The sequence below is a fragment of the Halichoeres trimaculatus genome, unplaced genomic scaffold (assembly GCF_033239565.1).
Source record: "Halichoeres trimaculatus isolate MK-OKI-2021-1 unplaced genomic scaffold, fHalTri1.1 fHalTri1_scaffold_8, whole genome shotgun sequence".
In the NCBI taxonomy this organism is placed as follows: domain Eukaryota; kingdom Metazoa; phylum Chordata; class Actinopteri; order Labriformes; family Labridae; genus Halichoeres; species Halichoeres trimaculatus.
Window position 1 is genome coordinate 20,424,960 of NW_027437186.1, and position 13,437 is coordinate 20,438,396.

General features: G+C 39.8%; 1 protein-coding gene and 1 long non-coding RNA gene across 2 annotated transcripts in view; both read right to left on the minus strand.

The window, feature by feature from the left end:
* Positions 1 to 5,013, minus strand: part of LOC141795364 (uncharacterized) — a 71,141-nt gene extending 66,128 nt beyond the window's left edge. The window contains exon 1 of the long non-coding RNA XR_012598591.1: positions 4,760 to 5,013. This is a non-coding gene — a long non-coding RNA (uncharacterized LOC141795364). The remainder of the gene's footprint in view (positions 1 to 4,759) is intronic.
* A 4,887-nt stretch (positions 5,014 to 9,900) lies between these two features.
* The window catches only part of anapc1 (anaphase promoting complex subunit 1), a 45,970-nt gene continuing 42,433 nt past the window's right edge, over positions 9,901 to 13,437 (minus strand). Inside the window, exons 52-53 of the mRNA XM_074675573.1 lie at positions 13,269 to 13,400; positions 9,901 to 12,790 (exon numbers count right to left, since the gene is read on the minus strand). Coding sequence (XP_074531674.1) covers positions 12,654 to 12,790; positions 13,269 to 13,400 — 269 coding nt within the window. The 3' untranslated portion in view covers positions 9,901 to 12,653. The remainder of the gene's footprint in view (positions 12,791 to 13,268; positions 13,401 to 13,437) is intronic.

Here is a 13,437-nt window from a genome sequence, read left to right on the forward strand (position 1 = left end):
TACATTTGCAGCAGCTAGACAGGAAGGTTGACCTGAGCTGACAAACCACATGTCCTCCATAGTGTCAGTGCAGACTAATCTGTGCTAAGAGGGTGGCTATTATTAGACGTATGTTCTTACTCTGTAATCTAACAAAAATGCAATTAAATGATGTATTTTTTTTCATAAAATGTGAATGCAAATTGTTCTCCTCTTCATTTGTGCTTTCTTTTCTCTTTCACTTGTGATCCAAACAGTAAAGGCTTCTTCTCTTTTTAGCTTTTAAATGCTCTGACCTCACTGAGCACAATAATTAAACACTTGTCCAGGTGAAATGATTTTTGTTTTGGAAATACACCCTATGTTTTCACTTTCCCCTGAGGCTGACACTCCAACACATGATGAAGATGAACTACACTCAATTTCTCTTGAACTCAAGTGTCACCTGGCGGTGAAGGATGAAGTTAAGCTCGATATGAACCTCACACCTTCAGTTCTCACCTCCCTCTTTCTTTTACGTAAGTCCCCATAGCTACTTCTCTTGTGTTTACTTCCTCTAATTTCTCTATTCAGAGGCAGAGCACACAGCACAGCCTATAATCAGCCAGTTCCTGCTTTGAATTCATTTCCATGCCCACTGACCCACAACACACTGGCTCAGTATCACGACTAAACCTGAGGGAGGCTTTGTTTACTGTGATCATGGTCATCATGGAGAAGTCACCACTTAAGGGTGAAAGATCCCACAATGGTGCAGGAATTCTTTGACTCAATGAAGCTGAAAAGAAGCAAGCACTTTGCATCCCTGTTGTCAGCCTTTGAGGATGGAGGATGGACCTGAGTCAAATCAGTATGGTTTCATATTCTTGCTTCATATAACTGATTGATTAACATTCAAGATATGCATAAGAGTTGTATACTTCCAAACATTAAAGTGCCTAATTACAATATTTTGCCCCCTTGTGGAGCCTCAAAGCAAAATTTAAATGTTGTCTCAACCAAACCTCCAAACAACATAAAAATTGGCAAAGAGGTGGACCTGAGGCCTGTTCTTGATCCTATTGGTACAACAGCACATGCTTAATTGTGCAAATTTAGCTATAACTCCTTGAGTTTGTTATCTTACAGGATGCATTTGAAGGAAAAAATCAACCTGATTGAAATGAATACGAAAAAAGAAATAAGTCAAATAGACAAATTAATTCTCTGAATTCATGACTCTGCTGTTCAGTTGGAATATCTAAAATGGGACTTCAAGTGGACATTTAGGGAACTGCAGATTTGTATTGTGTCAATACATCAGCACCATTACAAACTTCTATTTGACAGTTATTCCAGTGTAAAGTAGGCCTATTAAAAAACATGTTCACATGGTATAACAGGAAGTAGAAGAGTGACATATAACCCATATCATTCTGACTTACTTTGTCCCACAGTTGCAGTATCTTCACAGCAGTCACAGCTCAGTAGGTGGAGAGCCATTTATCGGACCAGGCGGCGACATGCCTTTCTGAATATTTTACATGTTATCTATCATCTTGCTGCAATGCTAAAATATGATATGAGTTAACATCAAAGTCATGTGTGTGTGTGTGTGTGTGTGTGTGTGCATGTGTGCAAGGTGAGCATCCTGCTGATTATGTTAAGTTGCTGGGGATGTAAAAGGGTTCAGGTGATAAGGGAAAGTTTATGCTGCTTAGGTCAGTGGAGCACAATGAGGAAATGAATGAGCAGTATCTCTCTTTCTCTCTCTCTCACACACACACACACACACACACACACACACACACACACACACACACACCACCTATGACACATGATCTCAAAGAACAAACCTCTCAAAATAAGGTTGTACAAATAATTGCAAACACATTACCTCCTATTGTCTCTGCTTCATATGCACACACACTCTCTAATGCACACACTTTCTGTTCCCCTGTCACACACACACACACACCCTTTCGCTTACTCTCCCATAATCTCTATGTCTCTATATCTCTCTTCCTCTCGCCGTCAAACACAGTCACTGAATATTCAGCTCACATCCGGGTTGACAGCTCAATACTTCTCAATCTCCAGCCACATGAATGGAGGAAACAGGGGCAGGGAAACCCCATGTCACTAATAATGAAACTCCCTCCCACACACACTACACCACCCTTTAGGAGTTCAGCTGCATCTTTGCTTCAAAATAATGGAAAAACTGAACCGGTGCTGTAACAGAGAGACAAAAAAAGAGTCTTGATATCTAAAGCCTTTTCTCAATCTAGTCAAGACATTTCGCTCAAGTAATTTATGCACCTTAGCATTCATGAGACTGTGTCACCAAACCTTTAAAAAATTGGGGTATTAGTTTGCTCTTGTGTGATACGTTCAAATACTGTAGGAAACATATACACAAGTTCTGCAAAGAGAAACTGAGAACTAAAATGCTCATTTTATTCTTAGAGACCATTGAAAGCCAACGTTTTTGGTGGAAACAGACTTCAGTCTCAAGTATGTCTTAATAAAATTTTACAGTATTGGACTTTTTTAGGCTTACTTCATTGAATTTAATGATGCCAACATGAAGAAGAAGTCAATATATGCACACCCTCTAGCCCAACAGGAAGAAACAGATCAAGTAGATAGCTGATGTCACAAAGAAGGAAATGCTATATTTGTGGCCTGCTATTTTTTGCTTACTTAGCTAACAGTATGGTTGTGACCACTGACTTTTTATTAATGTGAACTCCACAGCTTCCTACACCTCACACTGTACAGTGTGAAGCCATAATATCCCCTCAAAGGTTGGTGAAGGTGTGCACAGAAGCAATCTGGCAGATGAAACTACAGGACTGACATCACACCCCTCCTGCTAACCAGATTAGCTTATCAATAAAACATCACAGATCCCTCTGGTGGGTTCAGTCTAATGCTACATAAATCAGCACAAGAACAATGACAGAGAGAAAGTTTGAAAACTCTTTACTTGATGGAATATATTCATATTTTATATTGGGAACGAAAGGGTGATGATCCATAACTTAGCCACCCAGTAGAGGGAGCACTTTGTGTATCGGCTTCACTGTTGGTCAACCATAGACTGTATAAAACATGGACATAGTCTTGCCGACATCACCCGTCTGTTTCTGAAACAGAAAATACAGCCCATTGGCTATAGCGGCCATATTGGTAGTGGCAAGGGCTTTGCCTACAGCCATAGGGCACCGGCCGTCATGTGACCCTCAGCTGTGCCTCTTATTGGGGGAGCTCGCCATCTTAATATCCTAAAATTAGCGACTCAGACAGGAGATGTTTTTTGAACCAGGCTGTAAATAGGTTAATTTCTGCTTTGAAAATGGCTTTTTTTGGCTTGGTGTGTATGTGACTTCTGCTACTTCCGGAGCCAGCCTCAAGCAAACACTCGAGAAACAGCAGATTTTAGCACTTCCGCATCGTCTCATATTCTTAGACCAGAGGTTGCCGCTTGTGGTCAACTCTTGAAAATATTGTTCTCAAAGCCTTGGACGTCATTCACCTTTGTCCTTGTAGATTTTCACACAGAAGCAAAAGGGAAATAGTCTTGGGGTTATCATGATAACATCTTATGATGAGTGTAGTGAAATGGCACTTTTAATAATACAGGATAGTATGGTCACAGCTTAAATGGGCCATTTCTAGTTGGATCACTGAAAAAAACTTAGTTTCCTCCAAGTTTCCAGTCCCAATCTTATTCTCTCAACTCAGTAAGAGGTGCTTGGAGTCATAAGAGGACAATGAGATTTTTCCCCTTTGAAATCATGTAAACCAAATAAGACACATGCAACAAAACATGAACCAGACTGACTGAGATGAGTTGAAGTACCAGTGCATTCATAAAGAACTTCAGCATTTTTGGTTCATATCATGAGTTTTTGTTCAAAGACCCTCTGAAAACTCAAGTGTCACTTACTCTAGCTTCTTTAAAATCAAAACCTCAGCATTTAGTTTTATCATCACTGGTAAGACGTTGCAGTTTAACAAAAAAAATTAAAGCATGTTTCATTCTGTGTGTAAGGGCAGATTTTATGTTATAGATTTTAGACTCTTACTTATCAGTGATGATCAAACGAGAGGTTTTTTTTTTCGTTTCCGACAGTGCCTTGAACGCAGCATCTTCCCGTGACTTCATACTGTGGCATTTTATGAAGTATTTAAGTGACGCCCACTGCATTCTGATGTTAAGACTCTTTCCAGGAGGTGACGCTCATCTGCCAAGTTCCACATACCGATCCGGATCAAACTTTTAAATATCACTGACGATCAGAGGAGCCACAAGGATTTTTTGCGAGTTTTTTTCTCAGCTGCCGTTCATACGACGCTTCTTGTGCATTTATGCCTCCAACTCACAGGGGAAAACTTTTAACATGGTATAACCAGGTCACAGAAAACTTTTTTCAGGCCAAGTCAATCAAGTGAAAAAAAAATACAGAGGGAAGAGGAAGACACTGTTGCTATCTTTGTCTGATACCAAATACTTCCTTTTATCTTTGCGCTCACCGCCCATTACGCATGACTGAGTTCTGGTGAACGGCCCTCAGAGCTCATAACTTCTCTCAATTGTTCGACAAAGTGCAACTGAATGAAAACACATTTGAAATATCGCTGTCAAATGACAATAAATCAGCCTGTGTAAATGTCAGTTTTTAAAAAAACGGCTTCCTCGTTTGGACTTTGAGGTGCGCACAGCTGTGAAGTGAAAGACTTATCTCACTTTCATGCGTCTGATTCATAAAAGAAAATGAAGGTATAGACTTACCTCACATCACTGAGGGCCAGGAAGGAACATGGCACGTTTTTTTGCTCTCTTTAAGCTCCTCCAACTTTTGCAAGGCGCGCGTTCGCACCAGTCTGCCACTGACACATTTTATCACTTTCAAAGTTGTGCACTGAGGACTAAAACTCCCTGCACGCACAGCAAACTACTTGCCCACTCTCTCTCTCTCTCTCTCTCTCTCTCTCTCTCTGTTTCTCTTTTACAACTTGTGTCATTTCTGCAGCTGTCTTTCTGAAGCTCCACCATTCATACTGAGGTGGCCACAAGAGTTGCAGTGTAATACATTTTCGTATATTTAGTCACACCCACCTCCTGTCGGTCCTTCCCTCTGTGCAGCGGCAGAGGAAGTCTCAGCATGAATGGATCTCTGTTTGTCTTCAGGGGTTATAAACTACATCAAACACACATAAACACACAGACACACAATACAGTAAATGGATGCATTCATTCTCTTTCACAATGACTGAAAGTACTAACATTAGTATCACTGACCTTCATGAACAATGGGGGAAACTCAGGTGAGGTATCATTTTTACAGGTCACTCACAGTACACTGATGCCTCTGAAAAGTGCATGCTGATAAGAAGTCCTGCAATAACGATACAAAGGAGGAAAAGGTTTAAGGGTGTAAAGATATTTTCAAGGTAAATGTTTCAAGATTAGTTTACATTTCACCATGGAGGGATTTGTGTTCCCACTCTGCTTCTGGTCCAAGCAGGATTATCAAACTCAGGGGGGAACCCTCTGGGCCTTCAAGGTATTCAGTGAAGGCCTAATAAAAAATATTGAAAGAATTTTTGTACTCCTACATAATTGTAATAATTTTACTCACTGAAATCATAGCAATGAGTTTTATATTATTTTTATAAACTCGTCCTGGAAAACAGTGGGTTAATTTAACTAAATGGAAAATGGACCAATCACAATTTTCCTTGTAATGGTATCTGGGTAAATCAGCGACACCTTCTGGTAACAGGGCCTTCAGTAACTGCTAAGAATGCCTGTGTAACTCAAGCGAATGTGGACACAATTTGACAATGACAGCTGTTCTTAGCCAATCATAAGTTGTTAAGTTGTGGGCGGGATCATTTCCTGTCATTAACTGTCCCGTCACATCTGATGTTGGATTAAAGCTGTTTGTCATAATGGAAAGTTAACCTGACGGCAGCTGGAAGTTTGATGCACATCTTTCAAGTCAACAATAAACACCCTTTACATCTGGTACTGAGTATATATCTGGCTTCTCTCATTTCATTAAATTCAAATTTAAAAATAAAAGACATAGAAAAAAGAGAGAAAATAAGTGTATGTCACTCTGGATGTACCTGTTATTTCCCATATTCCTCTATTTTAGTCTTTATTTTTAACGTGATCTAAAAAGATGGAGAACATTATGGTAAGGAGGATGAGAAGGAGACACCAGGAGAGTATACAGTATATCACTAAAGGTACGCACGATTTAAGCACAAATTTGTGAGTACGCACTGTTCGTGAATGAGGCCCATTGCCAGCATAGTGATTGATTTTATGTTGATTTTTTTTCAATTTTACATCTCAATTTTTTAATTGTTTGAAGTTGTGTTAAGTATTGCAGTGTTCAGGCACATGATGAATTTGTAATCCCGCAAAACTATCAATATACTGAAATTCCATGTCACATGATTTTGGCTGTTGTTTTTATTTCTTTGTTTGATTGTTTATTGCCACGTGTGGTCCCATGGTCCTACTGAAGGCCCAGTGGCTGGGGCCACGGTTCGCCACTGATCAAACTTAATAGATTTTTAGGGGGCTAGTAGTGTTCAGGATTATCAAATCTAACAGTAAGGTGAGTAAACTTAGCCAAGATATGGTATGGGGTGAAAAGATGGAACAATTCCAAGGACAAAGCTGTGGGGCCCAATTTTATGTTTTTGCACAGAGCAGCAGCATCCCTGCCATAAGTCAGTTTATTGTTCCAAAATATTTTTAAAACACAGATTTTCTCCCCATTGAGTGTAGTATTAAAGTAACTTACTTCACAGTAGCAAAATCCCTGAGCAATGCATACATCAGTTCAGCATTCAAAAGAACACCCAACAGCATCCCTTTCTTTCCTGGTGATAAAACAGACTATAAAGCAGCACCTTCTGCAGAATTATCAAGGTTGTATTTCATGAGAAGACGGATGAGTAAAAAGCAGAAGTGATAGTAACAGCTCTGGTGGCTCCCCAGTAGAAACCATGATGTAGCTTTTGAAGCTTTGTTCAAAAGTAGATATGAGTTATTTATAGAGGGATAGATGGCGACGTTTTACTGTGTCCTGAGTTCAGAAGTGTCAAACTTATTAAGTCTCAACAAGATGGATGTGATCACTTAATCTTTCTGCTTTACTCAAACTGAACTGAAATGGGACTTGTCTGTGCAAATGCATTGTGGGAAATATCCTGTTTAGATTTACACACAAGCACAATCTGTGGAAGTAGCTTGAAGTTTTGACCCTGTGGAAAAACGTGGATGTGAGAGGTGTGGTGTTGTGGACACTTCATAGAACAGATGATAACACAAGGGGAAAACAAACACGGCACTGTTAAACCAACTGAAGAAAATAAAAGTGTGGTAATGTAAGTGATGTCAGCGTTATTTTACCTGAAACAGAAGACAGGGTCTCTTGCATTTTCTCTCCAGCTCAAAGTGGGTAGTCCATCTCTTCTCAAATGAATAAGTCCAAATCATACCTTTAAGGTTTATAAACTCAAACAGACCACAGTGAGGCAAATTTGTGTATTTTCAGAGCTAACTGAAACCAGAAAGGCTATATCCTGAAGAACCTCACTGAGTTTTTTTTGAGCCATTCCCTTTTTTGCAGAGCTAAGTTAGTAGTGTTTTCTTTTTCCTCTTCTGAATGTTTTTGCTCAAGCTAAGCTAACTTAACCTGGCCCTTTAGACTGGCACAATAATGGTATTCAGCATCATGGAAAACTCTCCTCCAGAAATGGATTGAGTGTGTTTTTAATGAAAACAAAGTTGAATCAAGGGTTCAGAAGTCAGACAGGTTTTGGATCAGTGGCCTGGATGAGGAAGCAGCATGTTACTTTATGCTAAACTCTTAGTTAATGAATAGTGGAGACAATGGCAGAGAGGGCTTTAAAGATATTAAAATGTCAGTTTAAAGAGATAGTTCAGTTTTTTTGGGTTGTATGAGCTCTGTGTGACCACTAAGGACATTAGACACAGTAGAAAGTTGTCTCCTCTCCCTCAGTAAGACACAGACTGTAATCAATGGTGACGAGGAAATAGATGCTAACAGGGAGAGACGGTACCAAATTCAAAGGCTATTTTCTCTGCCTACAAGAACTAAAATCAAAAAGTAATACCACAGTTTAAGCGTACGCTACATAAAATATTTTTTAAGAGCATTAAGTCTTCAGAAATATAAACATTTATCTGGACCTAACTAACTGGTCATGTATCCTTCCACGCAGCGCTAGTGCGCTCCGTCCCCCCTCCTCCTTTCAGCTGTAGGGAATGTAAACAAGCTATGCATCGGGCGCCAGTTGTAGCCTCGTGTAAGTGTGATCAAGTATCGTAATTCTTTTGTTTGTACTCTAAGGATTGTGAGGCAGCGTAGGAAATTCAAAATGAGTGACTATGACAGCGACGATGAAGTTCCATTCACTTTGGAACCAAAAGGATACCTGTATGAACCGAAGTACACAGAAGAGGAGCTGCTACAGATGGCGACTGAAAGGAATACAGAGGAAACATCCACGGACACTGGAAGATGTTTATATTTCCGAAGACTTAATGCACTTAAAAAATATTTTATGTAGCGTACTCTTAAACTGTGGTATTACTTTTTGATTTTAGTTCTTGGCAGAGAAAATAGCCTTTGAATTTGGTACCGTCTCTCCCTGTTAGCGTCTATTTCCTCGTCGCCATCGATTACAGTCTGAGTCTTACTGAGGGAGAGGACACAACTTTCTACTTTATCTAATGTCCTTAGTGGTCACATAGAGCTCATACAACCCCACTTCAAAAAAAAACTGAACTATCCCTTTAAAAGAAAATAAAACATCCCAAATCTCTAGATGGGATTAAATTATATGAAGGTCTCAGGGTCTATGATGTATTCTTGTAACCCTCTTTTAAACAATTAGACCACACTACATTCTGTCTCTGTGGTGGTCCACAGTCAGGCTGTGGTGACAAAGAAGCTGCTGTCAGCCTTCAAAAGTATCTTTTGTTACAACAAAAAGCACCTCCAAACATTGGCTTTTCTCATGTCTTGACTGAAAACACAGAAGCAAACACTGTTAGAGGGTGTGTTCGCCGCAACACACTTGGATTGGCTTATTGTGGAAACAAACAGAGCTGAATTCTTTCCTGGAGGCAGCGCTCTTTTTCCCAGAGCAGTCAAGGCTGCCTCTTTCCCAACGCTTGCCTCAGTACAGTCTGGGACAAAAACAACACCCACATTATTACCCAATCTTCTTTTCTGTCGAGCGTTTAAATCTGATCAAGAATGCATTCAGTAACAATGAATGTAACAGGAGAAAAGTGCAGATTGTATGCATCATTATCTCTTTTAATGGAGGCTTTTGAGAAAGATTTGTGACAGACCACCCTGGAAGATCAAGAAGGAACAAGTCAGCGAGCTTGAGTTACTTGATTGTTTAACAATTTATTCCAGTAGAACCTATCATCTAAGCGTCATTTTCCTGTGGTACGTCTCACACAGCGAGAAAAGGTAACACAAAAAGAACAGGGCAGCTATTTGACATTTCACTACCCAAAGTGCATAAATTCAGATTGAAACCAAAAGGCGACAAGGTGCTATAAAAAGGTTAATTTCAGAGTTCATTATTGAGACCAGTTATAAGTGAGGGAAGTCAAAATTGAGCTCAGTTGATGTCAAAGTCATTTGAAGAGTTTGGCCTGCATTACCTGCAGCTTGATGCCGTCCACATGCATTGGTTGGTTATACACTGCACCAGTCAAATAGTTATATACCAGTTACACCAGATGCAGCACATGCACCATTTAGGTAAAAACATTAACAAACTACGCTGCGCCAAGAGGCACCTTCTGTGTTTGTTTAAATCCAGGTAGTAAAGCATTTTGACAGGAGATTTTAGTAGACTAGAAATTCTGATGCTGAGGGGGAAGGGGGACTTTTTCTGAGCTATGATCAGGAATAAGCCCAGTCCCTTTGGTGAGAACACATCTCAACAAAACTTGTCTTCTATTTGAGTATTTCTGGGTGTTACTGTCTTATCAAAAAGCCTCAGTTAGCTTCAGTTTCACTTTCTCACTATTGCCACACATTTGTTTCATCAAAAACAGGCAGATACCACTTTGTGTTTTTTATGGAGGGGACACAGATAAATGCAAATTCATTACCAGGCTGGTGTACACAATGATAGTTTGAATCCTGTGACAAACTGCACTTACTTAGCAGATTCAGACTTTATGTCTCCTTATCAGGAAGAGAAAATACTTAGTACAGTGGACTGTCACTCCTTTTTCTTCCCATTCCAAGCCAAGTAATAAGCCATTAACTTCGCTCCTCGCGGCATCACAGAGAGCAGGTTTCAAGCTGTTAAGAGAAGTTCAGCAAAGAAGAAGAGTTATTTAAAAGGCCTTAAGTGGAAACCTTAGGACTTTTAAAACCACCAGACTTTGATCATCTCAAGGAAACGCCAGATCACCCAGGGCTGTCCCAGTTCCTGTGGACTCTCAGTTTACTGCTCAATGTCATGTGACATGTCACTGGAATGTTTGCTGGGACACGTTGTCTGAGACGCCACGTGTTTCCAGGAAACAACACACACCAGTATCTGCAAGCTTAACACAAAACAAGAAGCTGAAGCCCTGGTTTCTGCAAAGTGCACTTTGTGATACTTTATATGCAGCCAAATATGAAACCACATGGGTGGCTTGTTGTCATAACAAAAGGGCAGATTCATTAAAGTTCTACAGAGAACATTTGATCTATTAAAACTTTTGTTTGGACTATTTTTTACTAAATGTTGACTATTCAATTTCCTCACAGGGGAGTTATGTTGAAATACATGTGGTGTGAAATGATAATAATCATGTGATCGTCAGCTATGTGGGTGCAGTTCGGTTTAACAAAGGATTGACATTGCCCTAGCAGCAAAGCAAACACTCCACTGTCATAAGACCGCAGCTAAATATTGATAAATGCTCATGCTTGTGCAGAAAAGTACATCACTCATGTCATCAAATAAATCTATTCTATATTATCTATATATTTTTTACTTAAAGGGTCATACAATGATGACAGAATGAAATATTGGTGTTTAAGTGTGCACCAGAAATATCTAAAGAAACCTTCTTGTCCTCCTTGTTGATAGGAGCCAGGAGTTAAAGGACAGATTATGCACCAAACTGTTCCTTGTGGCAAAATAAAACCACTAAGTCAACACAGTCCTGCTTTTAAGTTTATCTTGAACCTTAAATGTAATGTGAGTCATGTTTGGTTGCTATTTTTCTCTGCTTTATTCAAGGTGAATATGCTATACTAAATCCTACTGTTAGGATTTGTGTAATATTTTTAGCAGGAGGCACAAATGTATTAAAATGTGGGTGGACCAGTAAATTCAGAGCTTAACAGCTGTGTCAAATCTTCTGTGTACCCAGAGAATCAAAGGCTTTGTAAGACAATACAAAGACTCATGACAGATAAGACTGCTGATCCATGAGCATTGACTGCTTTTAGAGCAGCTGAAGATACACACCTACTACCATCTGTGTTTTTTTAATGATCTAGTGGCAGTATTGAAATATCTATTTCTGCAGTGAGGTTTAGTTTTCAACCTTTAGACCGCATCCATGTAACCTCTTGCAAAACAAGACAGATGCAAACAAATGTGTAAAAAGTTTGTTGTGAGAGTGAAGAGCTGCTCTGTATGTTCCGGCTCTATGGAGGGTGTGGACTTCATGTTTGCTCGGATGTTTTCTATTTGCTCAGGAATGCATTCATAGCTGTTTGTTAAGAATCAAGCCAGACGTTAGGATTCTCAGACTCTATCTGACCCAAGAAATGCAAGACATGTGGGTTACAATCATAGGCCAAAGGTCTTCAAAATGAACAGCAGGTTAGTGTCTGAGTTTAAACAGCAGATCTGTGAATTTATGTCAGAAGATTCATTTTTAAAGTGTTACTGTGTGGGGAGAGCATGTGAGTAGGTAGACAGATTTCTCTTCCTGTGACAAAATATTCAGACAAATGTTTTATTATGAACCAAATGCTCAAGCTTAAAGCCCCCAGGAATACAAGTGACTTTTCAGTGGTTCATTGGGCATGCAAGGCTTCAGCTGATCTCTTCAGAAATGTAGAAAACCCATGAAATTCACATAAAAAGAAGAGGTGGAAAATAAAAAGACAGAATGAATGACCTTCTAACTGAACCTCAGGGAGAAATGTGAACAAAGTATTCGTACATTTTAAGTGTTATTTGGGTTTATTGTTTTGTCTTTGTACATCTGTCTCATCCCCTCTAGAACAACTACAGCTGAACATCTTTCATTTTGAGCCAGCCGGTCCTTGGTGTCCTTGTTCAACAGTGAAGATGGTAAAAGTGGTTTCCATCAAAATAGTCCACATTGTTGGATTTGTTGCACCATTTATATGGCACAGGCACTACAAACACTATAGCAGCCACACTGTCTTCATTGCATAAAAAAACTACATAGAAATATTTTACAAAACAATTCATCCCATTTTCTGGAGGCTGAGAGGGAAGAGAAGTCTGTTACCTCAGAACAGTTCCTATCAGCTGCTGTGTCCTACCTGTGCTTGCAGGGCGGATGTAGAAATAAAACTGGATTCATGAGGAGTTGCTTGCCAGTTCACTAACACTGAGCGTCAGTATCAAAATGTGTGCAGAGGAAAGCCCTGAAGTGTCTGTGCACCAGAGCCTAACAGGACAGGTGCCAATCTGAGCAGGTCTCTCAGAGGGATGTCCAACTGGCTGCTACGTGCCAACAAGTCCCCAAGTGAGCTGCAGCCTGCAGGGAGAGAAGATAGAGCTTCAGATGAGTTTTTAGAAAGACTTTTTATCATTGGTAATTGGTGGTTATTTGGTTAGACTTGCGTGTTAAGATGGAGATCTTAACAGTTATACAGTACAGTCTTTGAGTTTTCAGGCTGGAGATAATCTTCAATGAGAATTAGATACTAACTGTTAAAATGCAAATCTAATATGTGCACAGGTGAAGTTTCATCATGATGACTGTGTGATAAATAATTCCTGGTGTGATATTGAGGCCAAACATGGCAGGGAAGAGGAAATGGCTAAAAAAAAAATGTTAACAGTGTAAACAACTTCTACTATAGTTAAGTACTGTGGTAGACATGCATTTGCAGCTTGGGGACAGATTCTGAGTGGAGTGTTAAAAACTATAAAAGCCACACACGCTCTCTCATGCTGATTCTGTCTCATTTCCGTGCATCACATTCATGTGGACAGCAGAAAACAGCCTTTACCCTCCAGATGTGTGTCTGCGTTCCTGAGGCAGGGGATGGAACGATACACCAGAAAGCTCGCCAACATGACTGATTGATCGTCCTTAGGAAGCGCCTTGTCCTTCATGTAGGATCTCAATACAGAGCTGGATTCTTGAGAAAATGCAGAGAATACAAACAATATTTATTC